This window comes from Cervus elaphus, chromosome 12 (assembly GCF_910594005.1).
Source record: "Cervus elaphus chromosome 12, mCerEla1.1, whole genome shotgun sequence".
In the NCBI taxonomy this organism is placed as follows: Eukaryota; Metazoa; Chordata; class Mammalia; order Artiodactyla; family Cervidae; genus Cervus; species Cervus elaphus.
The window spans coordinates 54,359,659-54,377,881 of NC_057826.1; the positions used below are offsets into that span (position 1 = coordinate 54,359,659).

At 47.7% G+C, this 18,223-nt stretch overlaps 2 protein-coding genes across 4 annotated transcripts in view; both read left to right on the forward strand.

The window, feature by feature from the left end:
• USP3 (ubiquitin specific peptidase 3) overlaps positions 1 to 6,880 on the forward strand; it is a 99,171-nt gene extending 92,291 nt beyond the window's left edge. For all 3 annotated transcript variants that reach the window (XM_043918899.1, XM_043918898.1, XM_043918900.1), the window contains exon 15: positions 3,309 to 6,880. In XM_043918899.1, the coding sequence (XP_043774834.1) occupies positions 3,309 to 3,474 (166 nt within the window). In that variant the 3' untranslated portion in view covers positions 3,475 to 6,880. The remainder of the gene's footprint in view (positions 1 to 3,308) is intronic.
• Positions 6,881 to 9,192: 2,312 nt separating this feature from the next.
• Positions 9,193 to 13,896, forward strand: FBXL22 (F-box and leucine rich repeat protein 22). The gene is made up of 2 exons (XM_043918903.1): positions 9,193 to 9,769; positions 12,877 to 13,896. The coding sequence occupies exons 1-2, from the start codon at positions 9,264 to 9,266 to the stop codon at positions 13,220 to 13,222; spliced, it is 852 nt and encodes a 283-aa protein (XP_043774838.1). The 5' UTR covers positions 9,193 to 9,263; the 3' UTR covers positions 13,223 to 13,896.
• The last annotated feature ends 4,327 nt before the right edge of the window (positions 13,897 to 18,223 follow it).

Consider the following 18,223-nt stretch of genomic DNA (forward strand, 5'->3'; position numbering starts at 1 on the left):
AAGACAGAGAAGCTCTAAACAGTCAGCAAAAACAAGATTGAGAGCTGACTGTGGCTCAGATCATGAGCTTCTTATTGCATAATTCAGAGTTAAACTGAAATAAGTAGGGAGAACTACTAGGCCATTCAGGTATGACCTAAATCAAATCCCTTGCAGTGGAAGTGACAAATAGATTCAAGGGATTAGATCCGGATGACAGAGTGCCTGAAGAACTGTCATTGTACAGGAGGCAGTGATCAAAACCTTCCGCAAGAAAAAGAAACGCAACAGGGCAGAATGGCTGTCTGAGGAGGCCTTACAAACAGCTGAGAAAAGGAGAGAGGCAAAGGCAAAGGAGGAAGAGAAGGATATACCTATCTGAATGTAGAATTCCAAAGAACAGCAAGGAGACAGAAGAAAGCCTTCACATGTGAGCAATGCAAAGAAATAGAGGAGAACAATAGAATGGGAAAGACTAGAGATTTCTTCAAGAAAATTAGAAATACCAAGGGAATATTTCATGCAAAGAAGGGCATAATAAAGGACAGAAATGGTATAGACCTAACAGAAGCAGAAGATTGTAAGAAGAGGTGGCAAGAATACCCAAAAGAACTGTACAAAAAAGGTATTAATGACCCGGACAACCACAATGGTGTGATGACTTACCTAGAGCCAGGCATCCTAGAGTGTGAAGTCAAGTGGGCCTTAGAAAGCATTACTAAGAACAAAGCTCGTGGAGATGATGGAATTCCAGCTGAGCTATTTCAAATCCTAAAAGATGATTCTCTGAAAGTGCTGCACTCAGTATGGCAGCAAATTTGGAAAACTCAGCAGTGGCCACAGGACTGGAAAAGGTCAGTTTTCATTCCAATCCCTAAGAAAGGCAATGCCAAAGAAGCACAAACTACCACACAGTTGTGCTCATTTCACATGGTAGGATAATGCTCAAAATCCTTCAAGCTAAGCTTCAACAATACGTGAACCAAGACTATCCAGATGTACACGCTGGATTTGGAAAAGGCAGGGGAACCAAAGATCAAATTGACATCTGTTGGATCATAGAGAAAGCAAGAGAATTCCAGAAAAACATCTCCTGCTGCTTCATTAACTACATTAAAGCCTTTGACTGTGTGGATCACAACAAACTGCGGAGAATTCTTAAAGAGATGGGAATACTAGACCACCTTACCTGCCTCCTGAGAAACCTGTATGCAGGTCAAGAAGCAACAGAACTGTATATGGAACAACTGACTGGTTCAGAATTGGGAAAGGAGGACATCAAGGCTGGTATGTTATCACCCTGTTTATTTAACTTGTATGCAGAGTACATCATGCAAAATGTCAGGCTGGATGAAGCTCAGCCTGGAATCAAGATTGCCTGGAGAAATAACAACAACCTAGGTATGCAAATGATACCACCATTATGGCAGAAAATGAAAAGGAACTAAAGCGCCTCTTGAAGGTGAAAGAGGAGAGGGAAAAAGCTGGCTTAAAACTCAACATTCAAAAAACGAAGATCATGGCATCCTGTCCCATCACTTTATGGCAGGTAGATGGGGAAAAAATGGAAACAGTGACAGACTTTATTTTCTTGGGCTCCAGAATCATTGTAGATGGTGACTGCAGCAATGAAATTTAAAGATGCTTGCTCCTTGGAAGAAAAGCTGTGATCAACCTAGACAGTGTATTAAAAAGCAGAGACGTCGCTTTGCCAACAAAGGTCTGTATAGTCAAAGCTATGGTTTTCCCAGTAGTCATGTACAGATGTGAAAGCTAGACCATAGATAAGGCTGAGCACCAAAGAATTGATGCTTTTGAACTGTGGTGCTAGAGAAGACTCTTGGGAGTCCCTTGGACAGCAGGGAAATCAAAGCAGTCAATCTTAAAGGAAATAAACCCCAAATATTCACAGGAATGACTGATGGCTGAAGCTGAAACTCCCAATATTTTGGCCACCTGATGCAAAGAACTGCCTCACTGGAAAAGACTCTGATGCTGGGAAAGATTGAGGACAAGAGGAGAAGGGGGCAACAGAGGATGAGATGGTCAGATGGCATCACTGACTTAATGGACATGAGTTTGAGCAAACTCCAGGAGATAGTGAAGGATAGGGAAGCCTGGCGTGCTGCAGTTGTTGGGGTTGCAAAGAGTTGGACATGACTGAGTGACTGGTAGAACTTTCCTTCAGTCTTGGTGGGAAAGAGTATTCCTGAAATATGTTGCAAAGCATGAAGAGAAGGCACACGAAAGCAAAATGGAGAAAGGTTCATTTGAGTCCAGCATTCACAACTAGTCTGTTGTCCACAAAATCCTGAGTAGTCATTACTCCAAAAGACTGCTGATTTCCTTGGCCAATTGATATTTAAATGGAGGGGAAACAGGTATTATTTAGAATAAACTTCATGTTCTCTACTTTACAGATACATTTCTTATTTTGTTACATAACATTCTTGATTACTTTTTTCCCTTGAAAACCTGTAATAGGGGTATATTCCTTCCTTTTTCTGGTCTGCTTGAGGATATTAGTTTTACCTTCAGACCTGTCAAGCAACTATCCATGTTGAAAATCCTCTTCCCTCTGAACTTTGTAGACATTGCTCTTTTGATTTCACCATTCATAGTTATAAATGATAAGTCCACTACACATCTGATTCTCATTTGCTTGTTTTTTCTTTGGACTTAAGAAATTACTTGAGATATATTTGTTTGGTAGTTAACAGGGATACTCTTAGTCTAGTGTCTTCAGCTCATGAAATGTTGTAAGTGTTTTTCTAGCAGTTTGTGAAGGTCTTTGTTCTGTCTACAGGCTTTCTCCTACCCAGGAGGACTGAGTCTGGGGCTCCATGTGTGAGTGGGTGGGTCATGATGAGAAAGAAAAGCCTTTGATGGTCAAACTAGGAGAGAAAGTGCTTCCCTGGAGGCAGATTTCTGTCCTGTGCTCAGGTTTCTTCTAAGACTGATGGGAAATCTGGTCCTAAGTTTTCCCTGTTTCCACAGGCTGTGACCTCTGCTTGTTAGGCTCCTTTGATGTTTAGTTTCTCTGTTAATCCAGTGCCATGTAAAGCTCTGTGTTCCTGAAAATCTTCCGTTTCTGCTCAGTCCATGGCACGCTTCCCTGTTCTCCAGTGTGACTATATTCCTTGTCATTTCGATGGGTTTCAAGAAGATAAACGTGAGCTTAATCACCTGTCTTAAATTACAAATCTCTAGAATTTATTCCATACAGTAATTATTAAAATGTATTGTCCTTCTAATAATTTATATGGTTGCACAGATTCTTGTGTGACTTCTGTAGTCTTTATCTTTGCTCATTTGACCTTTCTTCACAGGGTCGGTTCTGGACATTACACAGCATACGCAACTCACGAAGGTCGCTGGTTCCATTTCAATGACAGCACTGTAACTCTGACTGAGGAAGACACCGTGGTGAAGGCCAAGGCCTACATCCTTTTTTATGTGGAGCGCCAGGCCAAAGCTGGATCGGATAAACTTTAATACCTCCTCCAAATCATTATTCTTCAACTATACCGGACAGACATTTCCAATTTTCCATAAATACTTGATCCAAGATTTAATTTCATTATGCACTTTTCAGTTTCCTATTTTGGGTTTAGTTTTATTTTGTCAATGGTAGTGACTTATTGAACATGGGCACCAACTAATTTTTTTTTTTTTTTTTTTTAGTTCTACCAGAAAACCTCAGCAGATATTTTGATTTGCTGCTTTAGTTGTAATAATTCAGTTTTTATATGTAGTTTCAAGAACTTAGTTCTATTTGACTTTTTTATATTAATGTTCAGTTCTCACTTTGAGGCACATTTACATCAATGCTTTGTTACTCTCGTATGCTGAAAGCGAGAGGTGTTCCCCATTGTGAAGAGCGATGTAACCACCTGCTGCCTTCTCACTGATCCAACAGAGATCAGGTTGGCTCTAAAGCAAGTATCATGTGTGCACGTAAATTTGTGGCTCACGAGAGTTCAGTGACTGCTCAGTAATCATTCTTCCTGCTTGTAAAAGAGGACAGGAAGGGCGTCATTAAACAGACCAGGTGACTGCTGCTCTTAGCATCTCTCAAAGGTGCTGTTTATCAGCACTACTAAATAAATCGGTTGATTCAGTTGTACCTACATTGCAAATTCAAGAATTACTTTTAATTTTTTTTGGTTTTGGGGCACTTTCATAGATGAGATAGGGGTACTGAACAGTCCAAATAAGACCAAATACACTTAAAAGTGTTTCAAAAGTTCTGTGACTCAGCCACATGCTATCCACGTGTTATTTATCCAGTGTGCAGAAACTGTAGTGTCATGATTGCCTTTTTGAGTCAGCACCTAATTCCCCCATTGGTTGTAGCACTGGGATTAACTGCATGTCCACTCTAGTCTGTCTTACTTGGCCACCAGAGGTTGAGATGCTACCTCCCAAAGTTGATTCTGACCATCACCTAAACTTGGGGTAACACTGTGGAGTCCACAAGAGGAAACTAAAGTCTTTAAGTTTTAACAGCTCTCACTGGCCTATCCTCATAGCAGAGCAATTGAAAATACTTTCACTTTGAGTAAATAGAGTTTTTGTTGTTTAGGTTAGCAGTCTTTTAAAATTGTTTTCAAGAAAAGTAGGCACCAGCACTGCTTAGCTTTAATTAAAATTGAAATCTGGAACCAGAATCCCATCTAATGACGCTTCCTGTGCTTTCCAGAAGTGTTTTCAAGCCAGCCTGCTGATCTTGGGGTGCTGGTGCCCAACGTCCAAATTAGTGAGAGGAGGAGGGAGCTCCAGCTGGGCCTGTGGGATAGGACCATGCACATTTTCATGTTCACTCCTTGTTCCAGTTGGTATTTTCCTCCAGTCCCAATTCTTTACAAGTTGTTACAAGGGGGCAGAATGTAGTTAGTTTATGTTAAGCCAGCCAATCAGACGTTCTATTATTTTTTTCTGTTTAAAAAAAAAAAAAAAGGTCCAGATTTTAAGTGTATGGACGTAAAAGAAAGTTGGGTGGCCCTCCTCCTGGCCTGGATGTTGGAAGCTGCAGGAAAAGAGCTGCTCCATCCCCACTTCAATATTAGCTGGAAAAATTCCACATTTTCTCAGAGCAGAACACACCTGCTCAACAGTTTAGAATAACTAGGAGCAAATTATGTCTGAACGTCTACTGTCCAATACCATGGTCATTGGCCATGTATAGTTAGTTAAGTGTTGATTTTCATTAAAAACATATTGAAAACTCAGTTCTTCAGTCACGCTGGTCATGGTTCAAGTTCTCAGCAGCCACTCATGGCCCAGGACCAGCTAGGGCTGGACAGTTCCACCTGTATGCAGCGCTCTCCCAGACTGTGCTGATCTACAGTTTCACTCCAGAGAAGAAAGCTTTGCCATCAGGTATAGATCTTACAGCTTAGAAACAGAGCGCCCAGAAGATAAAATTAAGAGGAAAACATGTATTTAAAAGTTTACAATGTTAAATTACACACGCCGAGCCACAACTTTTTGAACTACAAAAATGACAGTTTCACATAATTTGATCTACTGTATCAGTACATTAACATCACATGACATTGAACTAGAAATGTGCATCTCCTCTGACCTCGCTCCTATGAATCCAGTCTCTTTTGCTTAGAAGATACACAGCTGTAACTTCTAACATTTGCACTTAGATCACTAGTCTCTGCGTGGGCAGCACTTGTAACTCCAACAAGAAAGCCTCGGGCAGTGTTGATGGAGGAAAATGGCCTTTCTACCAAATGGAACTTACAACAGACTAGACTACTTTGTTGGGGAAAGTGGTCCTCACACAGGCAACACTGTTGGCTTAAGAGATGAACACACCTCCTCTCTTGAATTTTGCAGTGTTTTTCTCTCTTCATTTTACTAAAGCAGACATGCCTGAAGGATACCATGAAGGTTCTCTGGAAAAGCGACTGGACCCATGTGAACTGTGCACTTGAACACCAGTGATGTAAATGTGCCTATTTGTATTTTGAAAATTTAACTGTGCAGCCTTACCACGCCTCTTTCGAAAGCTGACCTTCGTGCTCTTCAGGGCTGTTCCCTGGTGCCGTGTCGCCTCGAGCACGCGTGTGGCTTCCCATTCAGAGAGCAGTGCTGAGGCAGGGCCTCACGCTGAGGCACAGGGCTCCTCGGAACAAAACTCTCAGAAGTCCTCCCACACAGGTGGGTGACAGAAACAGTTTGTGGCAACACAAATCTCTCTCCATGGTGGAGAAAACCTTTGCTTATCCACTGTATTCTACTCAGTGTCTAGTGATGACAAATGTAATAGAATTAAACCAGTAAAGTGTATGGGCCCTGGTTAAGTGTTAAATGTGTATCTCACCTGTGGAACCTACTCAGCAGCTTGGTTTCTAGGGTTGGGGACATATTTATTTCTTAAAGCCAAACCTCTCCTTCATTGGTTTAGTGTGTGTACATATGTCTATTTAGATACACTTATCCCACTTCCACCTCTACCGTCCCCTGAACTCTCTCATGTTCCCTTTGTAGCTGAAGTGGCCTCTTCCTGTGAGCCCTGGAGAAGCTCCTGAGCAAAGTCTGTTTCTGCAGCCAGGAACAGATAAGAGGGGACCAGAGCGTGGCCGCAGGAGGGTGCCCACAGGGCAGGAGGGAGTGGGAGTGGGTGGCGGTGTGCTGTAGTCCAAGGTCTGTGCGTCACCTCGCTGGGTGAGGACCTTCCCCCTCAGGTCTGACTGCGACGGACTTCAGACTGCCCTCTGCGAGTGTTGGTTGTGTGAGAGGTAATCATTTCCACTGAAACCTAATCTGTATGATGCTGAGAGGATTACTTGTGCAAGTGACTGATTTAAGTTGTAATCACAGCCTTTTGCTGCTTCACCAACCTGAACTGTTTTATGGAAAGTATCATTAAAGATCTGGTCTCTTCCCTTTTGACTATTATTTCCGAACCTCTTTCAGTGGAGCAAAGTTAGTGATGATGTACTTGCTCAAGCCAAGGGCCTTTGGAATGAGTCACCAGGTAGTAGGTTTCTACGAACCCGTCACCACCTGGGGCTGCTGTGCACTTGGGCCCAGACAGAGGGACCTGGAGGGCAGGGTTGGTGGCAGGCCAGGCCGTCCAGTGCCGCATCAGGTCCCAAGGGAGCTCACCCGCACTGTGTGACTTCATCCTGTCCTTTTTTATAAGAATGAGGTCCGCTTGCCTCCGTCAGAGCCAGACTACCCTGAGGAACCAGGTTTGGGGCTCTGACCAAAGGATCAAACAGGGAAACAAGTGCCACTGTTAAAGAGTAAATACCTGCTTTACAGTAAGCTCCTGTAAGAACCACCCTGTGTCCACACCCATTGTTTTTCTGTGTTACTCATTTGCCTGTTTCTATCAGTTTTCTAAAACTGAAGATAGAGACGCCTGCGGCCCAAATGGTTTTGCCTCCAGTTCTCGAATCACACGTTTCCTTCTGGCAGCCATGCTGGTCAGAGGCTGTGAAGGAGCCGAGCTCCATGGGGCAGAAAGGGAGGAGCTTGGAGGAACAGCTGTCAGAACACCCAGCTGAGAGCCACATTCCTCCCTGCAGGCAGGCATGCCTGTGGACCCACCCTATATCCCGGGGTGCCTCCTACCACCCCACGTGAGGAGCAGCCAAGTGGCCCGGCTCTGCCCATATTTGCTGCTCAAGCAGAGCTGTGGACGTGCAGCTTGGGAGACAAGGAACAAAATGACTCTCCCCTGTGGCTGGCAGGCTTACACTACTCTGCCTTTAAGAAGGTGAAAGAACCAACTACTTCCAGGGATCAGCCTTCTAAAAACTGTTGGTTTGGAAAGGATTCAGGAGGGAAATCCTAAAGGCTTTCCAGTAAACCCACCTGTGGTGCAGCAGTACCTTTTGAATAAGTTTAACTAGAGCCCAAAGAGGGACTCTGGCTGTCAGCTGTCATTTGAACAATTGAAATGATTAGTGTGAAATATGAGCAGTTCTTAGTAACCCTTTCCTTGAGAAATACATCTTGCTTTTGGCTGTTTCTTGATGTATGCTGTTTTTAAGAAAAGTCATGCTTTCCATTTGACCTTGGCAGTGGTGGGGTAACCCAGGCACAGGGGACCCACTGACTCCTCAAAGCAAGGGAGCTGGCCACAATGGCTACTTTCTCCCTTAGGCTGCATTCTGCTTTTACAGGCAAAGCTGCACCAGGTCTGACCCAGCCGCAGTTCCAGAAGAGGGTCCTGGCATATGTGCTTCATCCACACAAGTGGAAACAGTATTCCCATTCCTTCCAATTCTAATTATGTGGGAAAAAGAACAATAGTAACCACTGAGGTGGTGTTTCCTGGTCTAGCAGAGAAAAAAATGGTTCTCATCTCACTACTGCAGCCCCCAAACCAAGCAAGACATAGGAGACACAGACCTAGGAGCTCACAGGAGGAGGAATACAGCAGGGCTGGTGAAGGACTGGGAGTGAGGCGGTACTAGAAAATGAGCCCACAAATTAAGGAATCTCAGTTTTGTGTTAGGAAGGGAGAACTCATGAATAAAACCTCCAGCAATTTACTGAGCAGCTTAACTGCCAGGAACTAAATTACACACATTCACAAGGAGGATGTGAGGCTGGTTTACAGGGCAAGAGTAAAATACTTCAACTTATAATTGCTTCAAGTAGTTTTGTGTTAAGAGTTACTTCATCCATCCTGGCACTTGGGGAAATATAGATTAGATACAGCAGGACACATAATTGGAAAAATGTAAAGCCAAGTAAATGAGTTTACACACATACACACAGAAGAACCTTGGAGAGACAGAAGCTACTTAACACAAATCTTTTATGAAAAAGCTCAGGGTAAAAACAAGGCAACTGGGAAATCCCTCTGCCTGGAGGGGAGCAGCAGGATTTGATGGTAGTTCAGCTTAGGCTGGAAACCATCACTATGGAACAAAGTAACACAGAAAAGGGGCATCGACCATGGCTTCTGCTTACACCTCCAAGCATAAAACCACAAGCTTTAGCTTTTTATAGACAGCAGGCTTCTTCCTATTGAAAGTAGAGCCAAAGACTCATATTGATGTCCCAGGAAATAAAACCAGATACTATTAACAATTAAAGTCCCTCCCAGTGAGTAGAGATTGCAAGCCTGGACAAAGATAGTCTAGCCAGTACCCCGAATGAAAATGCCAAAAGAGCTCTCTGCCTAACACCATTGTCAGCTAAAAGGAAAGAAATCCCCTTTAAGTAGGCTATTGAACTTCAACATGCTGATTTTCTGCCAGGGTTTTCAATTCCTCTAAACATAAGCCGAGCCACAGACTACCGCACGTATGTCTGGGTCTGGGCTTCCCTCCTCCTCAGAGCGCCAGCACCAGTTGTTGGCCAAAAATAAACACCATTCTTCAACCATATATGTCCACCAGCCCAGAGCTGGGGAGGAGCAGCTGGAGGTAGGTCAGGTCCCTGGGCTCCAGCCACACTCGGTGTGGCCACTGCGGACCATGCACATCACCCAGCTCAATCGGGAGTGCCTGCTGCACCTCTTCTCCTTCCTGGACAAGGACAGCAGGAAGAACCTTGCCAGGACCTGCCCCCAGCTCCAGGACGTGTTTGAGGACCCTGCACTCTGGCCCCTGCTGCACTTCCGTTCCCTCGCAGAACTCAAGAAGGACAACTTCCTCCTGAGCCCGGCGCTCCGGAGCCTCTCCATCTGCTGGCACTCCAGCCGCGTGCAGGTGTGCAGCATCGAGGACTGGCTCAAGAGCGCCCTCCAGCGGAGCATCTGCAGCCGGCACGAGAGCCTGGTCAACGACTTCCTCCTCCGCGTGTGCGACAGGTAGGCCGCCTCCTGAGGCGCGCCGGCCTCCAGGGCTCTGGGAGGCCCCTGGGTGTCTGGGAAGAGCAAATGACGAGACCAAGACGGCTCTGCTTCGGGGAGCCTCAGACTAGGCCCAAGGCAGACCCCCCCAGGCCCACCCACCGCGCAGTCTCCACAGGATGGAGAGAATTCTGGGGGGAAAGGGCGCCAATCCTTCTCTTAGCCTCACAGGTCCTGGAGCTGCTTCAGCAGAGAGGAAGGACTAGGCTTCAGCCTGTCCCTCTGCTTCTGGCAGCTGTCCTCCCTGGCAGCCATGAAGGGCTGGGTGGGTCCAGCTGGGCCTTCATTTTCAGTGTCAGGTCCCAGGAAAAGGTTTCAAGATTCAGCAATCAGCTCACGCCCCCTTGATTCTGCTCCTGACAAGCAAACCCCAAGACCTGTGGAGTGCAGCTGAAGGAGGGTTAGGCTCCTCGGCTCTGGGTTAGATGAACCAATCCAGACTCCAGCAGGGGTGCAGACAGTGGTTTCCTTATGAGAAACTTACTAATCTTCAGAGTACCTGAAGTTACTGCGAGGATCAGTACACTGAAGGGAACAGTGCTTTAGCCCAAGTTTTCAAATGAGCAAACCCAAAAGTCTGACAGGTTGTGATTTGTGCCACAGTCTAGGATTCCCAGATTTTAGCAAATAAAGATTCAAGAGGCCCAGATAAATCTGAACTTCAGATAGACGGAATAATTTTTGGCACAAGTATGTCCTAAATACATCCTGTATTTGACCTGTCGACCCCATGGTGGCTGAGCCACGGGCAAGACTCCCTTCACTGTCACAGCCTCCTGCCCAGAGCAGTCCACAAAGAACAGTCTTCCTCAGCCAGGCTCTCACTGAGGCTTTACCAGTCCTGTCCTGCCTTTGAGGAAATGATCCCCTCGTCCACTAACAAACTAGGTTCAGTCCGCTTGTTGCCACCCAGGTTTAACAGCTGCTGTATTCTGGCAGCCTAACAAGGAACAGAAGCAAACAGTGTAGTGGCCCCTCCTTTTCTTTTTTTTTTTTTTAAGGCCATAGAAGAAAATAGAAGATGGATTTGGGGTTGTCCCTAATGAGACCATGCCATTTTGATGGGTTTAACAAGACCCAGTAAACAGACAGGGAAGTGATATGTACAGGGTAAAAAGCCTGCCCTAAATTTCTTCCATTCTTAGAAGCGGGTATAACCCCCCAAACCAGCAAGGTGTGGACTGTACCTGTCCAGGCACGAGTGTCAGAAAAAAGCAAAGGGCCTGGGGCTGAGTCCCCCAGTACTGCTACTGTCTGACCATGTGACCCCCAGCCCAAATATTTAAATTAACTCAACTTCATTTCTTCCCCTGTGGACTGGGATACACTGCCTTATCTCACAGGCTAATTTCAGATTAAATGACACAGTAGCACTGGCACACAGTAGGTATTGATGCCTGTGCACCAAACCTAGATCTGGCAATCACCTGGGGACAGCTGAGGATGGCTGGTAGGGAGTCCATGGTTTCTTTTGCTGGTTTCTTCCTGCCTCAGGATTATTCTAAAGGTTCTCAAGAGGAAGGAATCATGTTAACAGCCTTGGGGCTTAAATGCCTACCTAATCCTCACCACCACCCTGAAGGTAACAGTTTCTCTCCCACTTGACAGATGAAGAGGTGGTGCAGCAAGGTTCAGATATTTGTCCTGGGTTAGACAGCAAATAAGTCACAGGCAAATCACTTGAGCTCCCCGAGCCAGTTTCCTCATTCAAGAAACTGGGGGTGGAAGGCAGATATAAAGTCTAAGGAAGATGTGCAAACTTGGAAAGATGGGGTGTTCTTGGTTTGTGGATGCAGCCATGTCCAGTCTACTTTAGTTCCTTCCTTCCTTCCTAAAGCAAATGGAGCTGAGCTGGCTCAGTCAGGTGCAGCCCAGGGGCATTGAGGGAGGCGGATGGGGAAAGGGAAACCCTTTGTGGCCTGACTCCAGCTTCCTCTGGCTATAGGAAGCCAAGGCCTGCACCCATGAGACAGGTTCTTGACTGGAAGCAGTGTGGTCCTGCCTGCTCCCAGGAAACATGGCTTAGAAGCACCTACAGAAGGCCCTGCACAGGCTCCAGACACTTCTAATCATTTAGTTCTCAGGACAACCCCACTGGTGGGCATTATTCTCTCCCAGCCAACCTCAAACATACATACCAGGTAATGAATGACAATCAAGGTCACGGCACAAAGAAACCACGTCCAACTGTGCTCAAGATCTTTTTCCCAAGCAGTTGCTGGCAAGGTTGGTGCAGAGAGACACCTCCCTCCCCCCATACTTTCTGGACAAGCTACCTTTGTCCCTGACTGTACCCACAACAGGCCTGGGTCTAGCTACTTGTGGATCTTGACTTCTGGCAGGCTGGCATCCCAGTGGAGTTGCAGCAGCTGCCTCCGTCAACTCAGCTGAAACCAGGGCTCTAGAACTTGGAACCAATACTCAGAGGGGGCCCCGATGGCCAAGAGTTGGAATGGGCCTGATTCTAAGACACTTTACAGAAAACCCTCTCTGCACTGTCCTGCCACGATCACCAGGGCCTCAGCTTGAAGCTAGACTTGAGCTGTCACCATGCACTGCTTTTCTCACCCTCCTAGAAACCAGCATCGCACAGCAGGACGGGGGTTTGGGCTCCTGAGCTAAAAGCCCACTCACAGCCAAGTATGGTGAGGTGGAGTAGCAGAAGAGCAAGGGAAGCGGGCCCCAGTTCAGATCCGGGCCATGTCACAGCAGGCAGCTTCCCAAAGAGAAACTCACTAGGTCCGATGAAAGTGAAGGTGGCTCAACAGGATCCAACTCTTTGAAACCCCATGGACTATACAGTCCATGGAATTCTCCAGGCCAGAATACTGGAGGGGGTAGTCTTTCCCTTCTCCAGGTGATCTTCCCAACCCAGGGATCGAACCCAGATCTCCCTCATTGCAGGCAGAATTCTTTACCAGCTAAGCCACAAGAGCTAGGCCCGGTACTCCTCTCTAAGATGCGGTCTCCCAGAGTTCGCACTGGGACCAACCAGCCAGGGAGCTAGGGGGCGTGACCGGGGGCGGCCGCAAGCTAGCACGCTAACCGCATCCTCCTCTCCGCAGGTGCCCCAACCTGGCAACCGTCACGCTGTCTGGCTGCGGCCACGTCACCGACGACTGCCTGGCGCGTCTGCTGGTTTCCTGCCCGCGCCTGCGCGCGCTGCACCTGGAGAACTGCGCGCGCGTCACCAACCGCACGCTGACAGCCGTGGCGGCGCACGGGCGCGCGCTGCAGACGCTGCACGTGGACTTCTGCCGCAACGTGAGCGCGGCCGGCCTCAGGCGTCTGCGCGCCGCGTGCCCGCGCTTGACGCTGCGCGCTGAACACAGCGCGGCCATGATCCCGGACCAGCTCCCGCGCGGCCCGCACGCGCCCGGCACCGCCCTCCGCAAGTTGCTTCTGCGCTAGGCGGGCAGGACGCCGGCCCCAGGTCTCCAGAGGAAGGAGCTACTTGTGTTGAACGCCAGCTCCTAGACAGCCGCAACATCCTCAGCCAAGACTCGGATACGAGCGCCTAACCCATATTACGATTTTATACATCGTCTGAGTGCGAGATTTGATGGCCGGATGCTTGGAAAACACTCGATTGTTTCTCGCTAAGCACCAGAACACTTTTCTGTTTCCCCTGCGCACCGGGTTCTCCACTTGGGGCTCTATCTCATCCTTCACGGCTGAGACTGCAGCTGCGGGGAGGGGAGGTGGTGGGGGTGTCCTAAATCACCCCCTGTGGGGAAGTGTGGCCTCCCGAGCTCCCCAGGGCTGTGTGAGGGACAGCCCTCTCCCCAACCCCTCCTTGCTGCGCCAGAGGGAGGAGGGGGTAGAACCCTGAGCCAGAGAGAGCCGTGGTTTCCACCGGGCCTTTGCTCCGTGCCAACCCCCAACTCGGCTTTGAGCGATTCTAGGAAATTCTCGTTAATGTGATTCTTTCATAAACTGCAGCTATGCTTGTTTTCTACCGTTTTCCCATCCATCATAAACGAAGAAAATCATTTGACAGTCCCAAAGTAAAGACAAACACAAAAGCAGCAGCCCTGGTTAAATCTTTGGTTGACGAAACCATTAAAAGCCAATGCAAAGTTAAATTTTTACCTGCTAGATTTGAACGTTGGGCCAACGCCTTGAGTTCAATTTCATAGCTTTAGTCACTGCTGTCCCACCTTCAGCCACCAAAGCAGAGGCTCTCAGTCAGCAGTCATCCTGCAGCCTCCTGGTTCCAGGTACATCGGGAAATTTTTGGGTAAGGGGGGAAGGCAGGGAGAATGGTGAAGTGGTGGGCGATGCTCACTCTGGCTACTCCCATCACCAGCTGAAATCAAGGCCCTTGACCCACCTGAGACCAGGTGTTTCTTTTTTGTGGAAGGGGCTCTTGATGCCTACTCACTGGTGTTGGGCTGCACCCCATAGGCCTACAAAGCCTACACTTGCCCAGCTTTAATTCTGAGAAAGAGCCCAGAGTCAGTAACAGACATCAGTGGTTTAATGGATGGAGGAAATTTACATGTCTGAAGCAAAGTCCTGGAGTGACACCCCACTCTGTGCAGCAGGCAGGACACTGGCAGTCTTTGCTTGGGAGAGGGGAGGGGAGACGACCAGTTACAGGGGAATTGATGTCAGGTGGGCTCATTCGTTACCAAGGAAACCAATGGGGGCATGCCCCTCAGGGACCCTTTGATGTGAACAATCATCAGCTGGGGCTTGGGGCAAGGATCTAGGAAGATCGGTCCTTGTGTGTGTAGGGTTTAGGTGAAACAGGCACTAGTCAGGCAGGGGACTTACAGAGAACAAGAGAATAGCTATCTTGAGGGGCCTGACCAAACATATGGGTTCCTTATTCATTGCCCAGATATTGGGGAAACAACAAGGAAAAAAAAGACATTCTGTTCTCATGGATCTTATGTTCTAGTGGGGGAAGAAACAGTGTACCAGTCAGCGTATAAGAAGATAAGTACTGGGGAAGAGGGGAAGGTATAGGGTAAAAGAAATTTGGGGACTGCTGGGACTGCTGACAGGGGCCAGGAAAGGAAAAGCAACTTAAAAGAGGTTGACAAATGTAAGCCCCCTTGAGAAGGAGGCATCTGAGAAATAAAGTGGAGGGGTGCAGCATCTGGAGGAAAATATTCCACAGAGGGAAGAGCCGCCAGCACAAAGGCTAGGAGCATGGCTGGATGTTGCAGCTGAACAGAGTGAGGTGAGAAAACAAGGTAAGCAGAAGAGATAATCAGAAAAATGAGGGATAAAGGAAGCCTCAGTGGTTATTATGAGGATGAAACGAGAGCTGGAGATCCCCACACTCAGGTTACCCCCAGCAGGCGCCAGGGCCCCAAGATGATGATGGTGAAGGCCCAGAGGTGCTGAAACTTCTAGGCAGAGTCTGTGGGCAGGCAGATAGCATTCCACCTTGCCTAAACCCCTCCAGGGACTGCTGAAGGCCTTAGTTGCTGCCCCTGGGCCCCTAGTTGGACCAGCACTTAGCCCAGAAATAAAATCCTGTTTCATTCCTCTATAGAAAAAGCCAGCCTTGCCAAGCCACCAGCTGCAGTGGAATGGGAGGCCCACCACTACGCAGGCTTCCTCCGGGTGATTTTCTAGTTTAACCACCATTGCTGTGAACACTGGAGAGAGGCTTTTTAAAGGAAATTAATTTTTCGGCCACTACTGAAAACAATGTTGAAAGCAAGTTCAGGCTTCCAGGGAGTTAAATGTTTGTTTACAATGAAGCCACTTAAACCCCATAGATTTGCTTTCATCATCTCTGATAAGCCCCAGTTCCCAGAGGTCCCATTTGCCCTGAGTTGGTGGTTTAGTCTGGGGAACAACAGGATCCTGGTTTGTAGCACTCCTCTGACCAAGCACAGGTCAGCCCTCTCCAGACCTCAGCGCTCTTACCCGTGTATTGGGACAGTGAGAAAATCTTGCTTTGCAAAGTTCTTTTCAGAATCATGGGACTGTATTTGTAAAGCAAACAAAGGTTATTGTAAGTTCAGTTGGAATGTCAGTAACCTGGAATGAAAAGTAACCATGAGGCTTCTTTTCCCACAGAAGCTCTTTTATAATGAGGGTTCGGTTCCCTTTGATGCCTACTAAACCCCCATATACCAAGACTAGTACACAGAACTGAAGCTGTGCTGACACTTGTGTCCAGCATTGTTCCTAGGGCCCCAGTTAGGCCCTGCCTCCTGCATGGGAGCTTTGGGTCTCTGAGCCCAGGCCCATCTGAGATGCTTCCAGAAGGCAGGCACTGACTGTCCACCCTGCCTTCTAACAGTCACTGTTCACAGCAAAGGCAGTGACAGAACACAGTGCCCTGCTTAATCTAAACACAGCTTTCACCGTCTTTCCTCAGATTTGCATATACTGGGGGGGGGGGGCACTGTATGCTTAATTAACCCACCAACTCATTCATCTCACAATCATTTACTGGGTACTGGCCCTGGGCTGGGCTAGGCCCTACTTCAAGGGAGTCAGTCTAGTCAGAAGACGTGCTGCTGGGTTGGGCGGGAGTTTTGAGTTCTCTCCCAGCTCTGCCATCTGTAACTTCTGACAAGTTATCCTTCTCTGAACTTCCATTTCTCTGTTTGTAAAATAGGACCAGTTCACTTTCGGTGACACTGTGACGAGATTATGTCTAACTGTGTAGTGCCTGGAAGGGGGAGGGTAGGGAGACGCAGCATCACATCCACGGTGGGGTTGTGCCTGGCAGAACCCACAAGGCCCAGGCACTGGGAAGCAGCAACACATGTTCAAAGACATGCCCTTTAAGCCAGACCTGGGACTGACTCCAGTTCCTATAAGGTTGATATCAGCAGGCACAGCTCAGAAAAGACAGGAAGCCCAGTGCATCTCCAGAGAAGGACGAGCTGGGGGAGATGTGAGCCTGACCCAGAGCCACCTGGAAATGGCCTGGGGGTTACCTGTGCCCTCAGAGCCTCCATTAGAACAGACCACAGGCTTTGCCCAGGTCCTGAACACTAACTCTTTTCACTCTCAGTTTTGGCCAAGGCAGCCAAAGTGAAAGCTGGGGGAGGGTGCAGAACCTCAGCACCAGGGCGGATGCTGCCTTCCAAGGCTTGGCTTAAGGGACACACTGGCCTGTTTCGGCACAGGCTCAGCACCTGCACGGGACTGACTGTGCTCCTTCAACTCCACCAGCAGTGTGCTGACAGGAAGCCAGGACTCCCAGCTCTCATCTCTTAAGTACCTGTGATCCAGCACTCTCCTTCTCCTGACCTCGAATTCCTGGTCTGTAAAGGGAGAGACCATCTGATGCCTTAGTTCTAGCATTCCTTCAACTCTGGGATTCAATGCCCAAGACTTGGTTTTTGCTAAAAATCGAGCTCAGCAAGTGTAGGTTTCATCTGGCTGGTAGTGCTGGGCAAAGGTCACAAAACTGGGAGAGGCCCCTTGAAAGGGCCTCTGAGGAAACCTTAAAGGTTGGGGGTAAAAGTCTCTTTAGACCATCTAAAGGTGACAAAAACTGCAAGGATTTGTTAACAAATCCAGCAAGGAGAGAAAAAGACCTAAAACTCTATGGGGGTTAAAAGTGAACTATGGAGGGAAAAACAGTTGCACTAGGCTCATTTCAGGTCCTCAGATCAGGGACTCCTGCCTTCCCCTCTCCTACAGCTTCCAAAAGTAGAGAGAATGAAACAAAATGATAAGTTTCCAGCAAAGAAATGGCATCTGTTATAAAACCAAGGTGTCTCTGTAAGCTTCCTCACAGAGTTAAGGCTCCGAAGAAGCCATCTGTTAGGCCTGACAGGTGGGAGCTGGAACCATGAGCATCAGCCTGCTGTGGGTGCCCTTTCCCCATGAGTCCAGAGCCTCATGAAGCTCAAGGCCTCATTTTGATTTAAAATAGTCTCTGAGACTACAGACGTAGCCATCAGCTCGCATACCTTCAGCCCAGCTCAGCAAGAGGGAAGAACCACTGGTTACCAGGAACCAGCCCAGAGGGCCTGGAGAGAACCCTGTGGTATGGTCCATGATCTCTGCACTCTCTTCTCTGCAGTTCCTTGTTGACCTAGAGGCCCTGACAGTGCATTCCCACTCACTGAGTGGATGCTGCAAGCACAAAGACCTTCACTGCTGCTTCTGACTGAGCTCTCAGGTCAAGTATTAAAGGCCCAGACCCTGGAAGCTATGGTCTCCTTCTGAGACACAATTCCAACTGAAGTCTCTTTTCCATAAAACTAAAATGTCATTATCCTAAATATTATTAGGCATACTCACTGGGAAACATCCATGCACCACATTATTTTGGCAAGCAAAACCACATTTTCCTTCCAATTTCTTTTTGGAACACATGCCTTTTACCTACGTTGTGGAAAACAAGTACTTGTAAAGCTCTCTGTCTGGCACCTCATTTGAGCAGGCTGTCAGCCTTGACCTTGTCCATGAAGTACACTGGAA

Excerpts from the sequence above, each read along its gene's own strand:
- FBXL22 (XM_043918903.1), top strand. The coding sequence starts at position 9,264 with ATGTCTGGGTCTGGGCTTCCCTCCTCCTCAGAGCGCCAGCACCAGTTG. Across the intron at positions 9,770-12,876 it reads CTCCTCCGCGTGTGCGACAG|GTGCCCCAACCTGGCAACCG; the intron begins GTAGGCCGCCTC and ends TCCTCTCCGCAG.